Here is an 8,346-nt window from a genome sequence, read left to right as displayed (position 1 = left end):
TCGACGAGAAAAAAAAAGGATGTAGATAGTTTTTCTTCACATATGGTCTCTTTTGATGCATGTAATTTTTTTTTAATTTTTTTATATTGAAGATTGATGAACTTCATGAGTGATAATCCTATTATTTCTATTTTTTTAAATTAAGCATAAAAAAATAAAAAAAGTCGTTTTTATATTTTTTTTTTCCTATGGCGTCCTTACTGTATTATTTTTATTTATTAAATTTCAAAAACTAAAAGTGGTCACGAATTTCCCGAGCCGGAGGGCCACCCTGGGATGAACTAACAAGGTCAAAAAGGGGTCACACGATCAATCAAGTCCCGCTTCCAGGGTTTCCACGAGCTTCGATCTCCATCGAACTTCCACGCTTCTCCCGTCCAACCCCCAATTCTCTCCGAACCTCACTCTCTCTCATCCCCTCTTTTATTAATTCCGAGCGCTCCTCCCTCCATACTCCGCGACCAAGCCCTAACCCTAGATGGCTCTCCTCCCGCGAACCGCCCGCCTTGTCCTCCTTTCCTCCCAGCGGGCGGCGGCCGCGATCCCGGCGTCGATTCCCTACTCTTCATCCGCCTCTTCGCCGCCGTACCCGGCACCGTACGCCCGCCCGGCGCCGCCGTCCACGTCGTCTCCGACCGGGCTGTCGAAGGCGGCGGAGTACGTCATATCGAAGGTGGATGATCTGATGAACTGGGCCCGGCGCGGGTCGATCTGGCCGATGACCTTCGGGCTCGCCTGCTGCGCCGTGGAGATGATGCACACCGGCGCCGCTCGCTACGATTTCGATCGGTTCGGCGTGATCTTCCGGCCCAGCCCTCGCCAGTCCGATTGTATGATCGTTGCTGGTACCCTTACCAACAAGATGGCCCCTGCCCTTCGCAGGTAAAGCCCTAACCCTTTTATTCCTCTCTAACATAACGCATATAATCCTTTTAGTCCTTTCGAAAATAATACATTTAGATCTCTGTTTTATCTGTTTTTGATATCGTTATGGATTCGTTATCATATAGTCTGCTTGTTTTGGATATTTATCAAGGAATAGATTCTTTTGCGATCATCGTTATCAAAATTTGGATTTTGAGAAATTATTTAATGGACCTTATGAGAGGAAAGGATGGGCCAAGGATCTTCGTAGTAGAAGGCCGCTTTTTGTTTCGTGGATCTCACCACCTATATCAACCAGTTAGCTTGAGCATTATTAAGTCGGAATTACACAGGCTATCGAATTACTGCTCAGCCATTTTTTTTGCTGTCATTTTATTTAGCTTGGTATAGTTTGTTATATAATGGACTCAAAAGAAATTTATAGTTCAGTTGAGAAAAATCTTTGGTATCTTCTGATGAAACAGGGTGGATCAGCCATGTTTTTGTTCCACGAGAGAGAGGGAGAGAGAGGGTATGTTCTGCATAGATCTTCAAAAGTTGTAACTACCTTTATCATTAAGATAGCACAATGCAGCCACTTAGATGAACACCACCCTTTTTTTGGGCTCATCAGGGTATTGAGGGGTTGTTTGGTAGGTTGGTTTGACTCGTTGGATGATTTAACGGAAACTGTAAAGTGTAAACTATCTGTTGAGTTTAGGAGTTGGTCTTAACTGTAAGTTCACTATTGCTATCTGCGGTGGTAAAGATTGTGGATACACAAAAGCATGGACCACCTGCAGGGGGGGTTCATCTGCAAATTAATTCGAAGAAGAGTAATTCATAGAGATCCAATTTGGAGGGTTTAACGTTTGAGGAATTGAGGAAGCAGGGGGCTCTCAAGTTTGAAAGGTATTTCCATATTTCAGAGGATATTAGTGATGTCTAGTTTGGCATAGAAGGAGAGAAACTTATAGGCCCTAATGGTTTTGCTTCTATATTATATCAAACATTTTTGGACCCTACTAAGAATGATTATTTAGATTCGACAATATTGCTCCATGTAGGTAATGTGTAGATAAGGTGTTGAGTTAGGGCTAAATACATATCAGATATTGGTATATCCATACCCATATCCATATTTTTTAATGGATAGGAATATAGATACTAGTATTCATGTTTGTTCTAAATGGACACAAATACAAATTGGATATTAACCATATTCATTTTTGTTTTAAATCGATATGGTTACAAGTCAAATATTTGTTATATCCATTTTTCTCTATTCAAATATGGATATGTTGGATATTTTTCAGATATAAATTGGATTTCGAGCAGACTTCAATAAACAAAACCAATATAAATGGCATAGTCATGAAACATTGGTATGGAATCCAATATCAAAATTGTATGCAACACACAACTACTTAGGCAAGGGTCTAAATTATAGTTGCTAAACTCACATGCAAGGTTCGCTGTCTCGGTATCGGACTCCGTATCGGTGCCACGTTAGCACAATATCGGTACGGTATAGTACGAATTTTTTTTTTCGGTATGCCACTCGTACTGAATACTGGTACCGAGCCGGTACGGTATGCTCCATACTGCCTGGTTCGGACCGGTACGGCATATTATGCTCACATGAAGACCGACACGGTGAAAGGTCTGGATTGGATCATTGGCCCAATTAGATATGTAAAAAAAATATATTAGAAATTAGTTTTTTTAAATGAAAATATATAACATAAAAATGATCAAGAATTATCTATTTTATAGAGAACTTGCAAAAGAATTATGTATAGATGTAAGGATATGTTATATGTATTGATATTTTAAATAATTTAAACAACCAAGTTTTGAAAATATCATAAATGGAAAACTGAAATATTTCATTTTTCATAGTGAAAAGGATTGATATTTTTCAAAATGCATATGTGGATTCATATTTGCTTGCAAATTCAGATTCGGATCCATTGGATTCAAATATTCCTATCCAAATTCAATCCGAAGCTGATACAAAAATGGATATGGCTGGATAATATCTGACTCATTTCCAATCCTAGGTTGAGTTCACCCCTTTCTGGATGAGGGTGCAGAAGATATGATTGATCAGGGATGAGTTAGTTGCTGCATAGTGCCTCCTCCATGATTTTAAGGAAAAACATCTATAAGAATGGTTTCTGGAAAGTTGGTGTATAGTAATTGGATTGCTTTTTATCAGAGATAATGCATTTTTCATGGTTTAAAGTGACCTTGAATATCAGCATACATCAATACTTGAGAATATTTTCATAGATTGAATATTCAGGGAGGGCGTCTGATAATGTTGATCGGGGTTGCTTGCTTTGTACTAGAAAATATGGTCTTTGCTAATATCTGGTGGTAATTGATTTTTAGTCTTGTTTTTCTTTGTTCTAGTTTCGATTGAAGGTTCTCCTTAATGGTAATTTGGATATGGAAAAGGGTCACATTAGGAGATCTATCAATTTTTTTCACTTTGTATCTAGGCAATCAACAAATTTCATTAGAAATTTAGAAGCATCTTCAAGCAATGTGTTGAAGCCCTTTTCTTCTTGGTCAGGATTTGTAACTCTTACTTCTTTTGCTTTTCTTGATGAATTCACTATCTATTAGTGGATCAAGAGAACCTTGCACTCTTCTTCACATTTAAGTGGGTGATGTGTCTTGTGGTTAGTTATGGTTAGACCGTCATTTTTAGAAATAACCTCAGGCTCCTCTAAACATTTTTTACCTCCTACGTGAGGATGTTGCAGAGGTTCATGAAAGAACGCCAAGAGGAATTTGTATATATAATCCTTCCTCCCCTCATTTGTGAGGAATTGAACTTTGACCTCCTAAGCTGAGTTGAACTTGCACCTAGGTTTCATTCATATCTTTATTTAATATTAGGAAATAAAATGTGGAACTCAATAATTGAGCCTGAGCTTTTTGATCAGTGAAACAACTCCCAAATTCCCTGTATACCTGGGGTAACATGTTAAATGTAATGAATATTATTAACTTATATAACCAAGATTGAACTTAAAAAATGCACAAAATTGAGAAGTTCATACATGATACATGTCAACTTGAGCAGTATGAAAAAAGGAGAAATATAGTGAGGCCAACAAAAAGTTTGGTCTGAACTATTGTAACTAGGGAAATTTGTAATTTGTGGAAGAAATTAAAAATAATAAAGGCCACAAGTGATGGAAAAAAATCTTAAAGTATGAAGAGAATGATGAAAGAAATCGAATGAAAAAACTGGATGATGGTCAAATGGTATGCCGATCAAAAGAGAAGAAGGATATCGCTGGTAAAAGTAATTTGTCAATCAGGAAGAATTTGTGCTATTATCTAAGCCTTGCAAGAAAGAACGGTCATTGAAAAATTTGCATGTTTGAATCCAACTGTTGCTGTGTTGAAGAAGCAGCATTGGTGAAGGAGAAGGTGAAGACAGGTGGACTACATCCAAACAAATTCATTAAAATCTATGTTTCCTTCAGCCCCATGGTGCATCTACTATGAATAAAGGCTGCTTTGTTGGAGGAATCCGAGATAAGGAAAGCAAAGGGAATGAGATGGATGGATGACGTGGGTAAGGAAAAAAAGGGAAAAACAGAGGCCATGGGATAGATGTTGGTTGGGTGGGGGAGGTATAAGAAAAGGTAAACAGGGATGCATGGGTGTGGAAAACAAGGATAAGTGGATCTCTTCATTGACTTATGCCACAATAACTTACAATTTTAAGTTGTGCCTTGAGAGCCCTTGGACCATTATATCACCATTACAATCTCAACTACTAGGACTCTTGCGATGTTGATTTTCACTTATGTAGGCTCTACTCACGATTTTAAAAGTATTTGTCACCTCACTTGAATGTATTGTGATTGCTGCGTATTAATTTAAGTGGGCATGTACACGCCCGACATGACCGGTAAAGTGATTACTACGTAAATAATTTTGGAGTCTCTTGATAACCTTCTTAAGGATTGGCCCATGCTTAGTTGGAGAGAGTTGCTAATAATTGGTAATCATTGTTAGTTTACATTACATGCTGTTTGAATGTGTGGATGGGTAAGAGTGATATTGAGGATTTTGACAAGTCCATCAAGAGAGGTGATGGCACATGTCAGCAGTCTTGGCTGATGTTGCGGAATGGGTAAAAAGGTGGGATGACATCAATGCCTTGACGTGTGCAGCTTGGAGTTCAATAATTTTTATTGTGTTTCTCCTTTTTCTTAAAACTTATCTTGGGTTGCTTGTTCTTGAAAGATGTGAGGGATATGAGTGTTTATCCTCCAATGTGTGTTGAAGAAATGAAAAATGATAGACAAATAATGCTTCGTTTTTCTTGTCAACTATTTTTAACCACATTCCTATCTTGAATAATTTGTCCGTGTCCTGACTAATAGATTTTAAGAAAGCAACAGACTTTTGCTTCTGAAATGCAATTCATTTTAACTGAAGGGATTTTGCCATGGTTGAGCAACCAACAATATCTGAAGAAGTTCGAAGATACTGCACTACAAGACTTCATTGCTGTAGAAGTTTGAAGGATGAATTGATACTAAAAATGAACGCATTATGACAGCACAAATATATTGCACGACTGTTGAAATCTTATATTTGATTATGGGTGCAAAGTGGCCGGTGGTGCTTTACTCATGGTGTCATAGGTTTTTAGTTGAATTGATGTTTTACTTGAAATTTAAAGTTTTCTTCATTTTGGCTTATGGTTATTTTTCAAAATAGTCTGAAGAAGAAGTAGGTCAGACATGACCATGCTTGTTTATAAATAGAGTGATGGAGGAGCCTCCTCTGCTTCTATTCCTCTTCACCACATTCTAGTCTTGGGCCCCTGGGTCTGATTCTTATAGAGATTTCTCTTTTTACTTTGTAATATATCATCTACTTGTTATCTAAGGAAATATCAATATTCTTCCAATATAAGACTATTGTCATTTCACGCTTGTTCTGGTTTTGAGCATATTTTACTGAACTATTGGTACTGGATGGTTTTGAGCATTGTCTTTGGTTTGTTACCCTTTGATTGCATGCTTGTTGGTTTTTTTATCAATACAAGCAAAGGGCAATCAGGATTATTAGATTAGTGAGATGTTAGTTTGTGCTCGTGTCAGTTATGAAATGCAGGGCTAATACTTCTGTGTGAATGCAGAGCATCATTGTTTTATAACACAATGGCTTGGATTTGATTTTTGCAATTTTAATACAGTCATTTACCCATTGAAACTGAACAAAAAGATTGGAGCCTAATGTTGTTGTGTTGGGGTAGTTTTTATATGGACCGAGCAGTTTGGTTGTATTCTTGTTTCAGGTGAAAACAAGCCCCGATACTGTCAAACAAGTGAGTATGAAACAGTAGAAATGCTAAATTTGGCTTTTACTATTATTTACACGTAGGTACCATCTTTTATCAAAACATGGAGTATGTAGGAAAAATTAAATTTCGAGTATTGAAAAGCAGATTGCAAGAAGTCTTTTCGTATGGAATAGTGAGTGTCAGATCAAATCTGTTATTGGATTGAATGCGGGATGACAAATTACATGTTTAGCTTGTTCCCTGTACGGATGATGATCCTGTACAGATAATGATGAAACTCTGGTGTTATGGCTACAATATTTGTGGGATAAGAAGAGTTTTGGTTGATGGATTGAGACAGAACAGGTTTCCCAGGAGGGCAAGGGCTGAGATTGATAGGTTTAGGACGCAATAGGTTTTGTAGGGGAGAGAGTTTTCTTTATACCTATCTGCAGATTTGCTGTTCAGAATCATATCAAACTTAATTTCAGTTCTGATGGAAAACTGATAAAAAAGGGGTTACTAGGGCTATCGAGGTTTGAGATGCATTGTAGACCTAAGCGATAAATAGGATGATTTTTGGGGGCTGAGTTCAGTCTGAAATAAACAGTGAAAGGAGGTTGAGGAAGGAGGAAGAAAAAGCGAAACAACATGCAGAAGGAAGAAGGTTCAAGCCAAGAACATCTGCTTTTTAATGGGATGTCTCTGATCAAGTTACCCAACAATTATGCGGTGTGTAGGTTGAGTACATCATTGTTCATGTTTTTGAAAGCAATACACAGAAATATCAACTTACATCTTGCTGTGAACATTGAATAGAAACTGGTTTGTTTGTTTTTGTAAAGAGATGACCAATGTTATGCACTCAAAATGGCTGGTCATTTGAACCTAATGAAATTGTTATCTTTTAATGTATATAAACTATAAAAGGCAATTTAAATGGTGCTGCAACTGCTTTTTTCTTGCAGGGTTTATGACCAGATGCCTGAGCCTCGCTGGGTCATTTCCATGGGCAGCTGTGCTAATGGTGGGGGATACTATCACTACTCGTACTCTGTTGTTCGTGGCTGTGACAGGATTGTCCCTGTTGACATCTACGTCCCTGGATGCCCACCCACAGCTGAGGCTTTACTCTATGGTGTTCTCCAGCTCCAGAAGAAAATCAACAGGCGAAGGGATTTGCTTCACTGGTGGACCAAGTGAAACCCACTGAGCTGTTTGGTTCACTTGAAAGATTTCTTCCCCATCTTGACTTCCATGCTAAAATAAATGATAATATGCAGAATTATGCATCTTGTGCTTGTTCTCAGAAGTCCTTGATAAGTACTTGTTTGTGTTTTTCTTTGTATTTCTAAGGGACTCCTGGTTTGTTTTAATGAAACCCTGGATATATGTAATGGCTAATGATAATATACTTTGAAACCAACGCTTTTAGTGCCTCGTCCTCTTTTGTGTTGTAACTGCTGCTTGATCCTGCCTACATTGCTCTTGGACTGGACGCTTTGAGGTGAAGGAACTGAGACCAGAGTTCGGCTCGTACTGAGAAATTTTTTTTTTCCTTGAAATTGGTTTTGGTAATTGTTTGTCCTGCTGCGGGATGGTTAGATGCATGAAGTCTGCTCCGAAGTTTCGGAGATACAATGGTGTTATATTATAATGGCACCTCTGTCGAAAACTGTTATTTCCAGTCTTGAAGGAAAGAGTTGTGGTGAGAAAGCAGTCATGGGCTGCTGCTCCAGATTTTTCCCCTTTAAATTTGTTTCTGCATTGATGCAACATCAAGTATTCAGGAGTACTTTTCGGAATTTAAGAAATATTAATTACTTTCTGATCTTTTGCTGCCTCAACATGTAAAAAGAGAAGTGCATGTAACAAGGGGGGCAAAGCATCGCTGTAAGGGACACAACGGCCTTAATCATGTAGTTCACCCTGGGATTCAGATTTTTGTTGAGGCATCTATCTCAGAAGGTGCTGCCAGCTATTCTTGTGTCATCTCTGGCTACCGATGCATCTTTATGTTTTTGTATCGGATTTCGTATCGGTGCCGTACTAATATAGTGGCAAATGATATGGTACGAAATTTTTTTAGCGTATCAAATATCGATACATATTTGTACCATTTCGAACTGGTATGATATGGTATGTGCAGTATGGTACAA

General features: G+C 38.1%; 1 protein-coding gene across 1 annotated transcript; it reads left to right on the top strand.

Annotated features, from left to right (window-relative positions):
* The first annotated feature begins 240 nt into the window (after positions 1 to 240).
* On the top strand, positions 241 to 7,613 carry LOC103711190 (NADH-ubiquinone oxidoreductase 20 kDa subunit). Its single transcript, XM_008797244.5, has 2 exons — positions 241 to 882; positions 7,156 to 7,613. The coding sequence occupies exons 1-2, from the start codon at positions 479 to 481 to the stop codon at positions 7,388 to 7,390; spliced, it is 639 nt and encodes a 212-aa protein (XP_008795466.1). The 5' UTR covers positions 241 to 478; the 3' UTR covers positions 7,391 to 7,613.
* Positions 7,614 to 8,346: the final 733 nt, after the last annotated feature.

This window comes from Phoenix dactylifera, chromosome 9 (genome assembly GCF_051530095.1).
Source record: "Phoenix dactylifera cultivar Ajwa chromosome 9, Ajwa_hap1_PhDact_Kaust_v1.1, whole genome shotgun sequence".
Classification (NCBI taxonomy): domain Eukaryota; kingdom Viridiplantae; phylum Streptophyta; class Magnoliopsida; order Arecales; family Arecaceae; genus Phoenix; species Phoenix dactylifera.
Note: the sequence above shows the minus strand (reverse complement) of the source record. Positions and strands in the feature narration are given on the sequence as shown.

What these genes read in the sequence shown, in the direction of transcription:
- LOC103711190 (XM_008797244.5), top strand. Translation starts at nt 479, where the DNA reads ATGGCTCTCCTCCCGCGAACCGCCCGCCTTGTCCTCCTTTCCTCCCAG. An exon ending in ATGGCCCCTGCCCTTCGCAG is followed by an intron (nt 883 to 7,155) that starts GTAAAGCCCTAA and finishes TTTTTCTTGCAG; the next exon opens with GGTTTATGACCAGATGCCTG.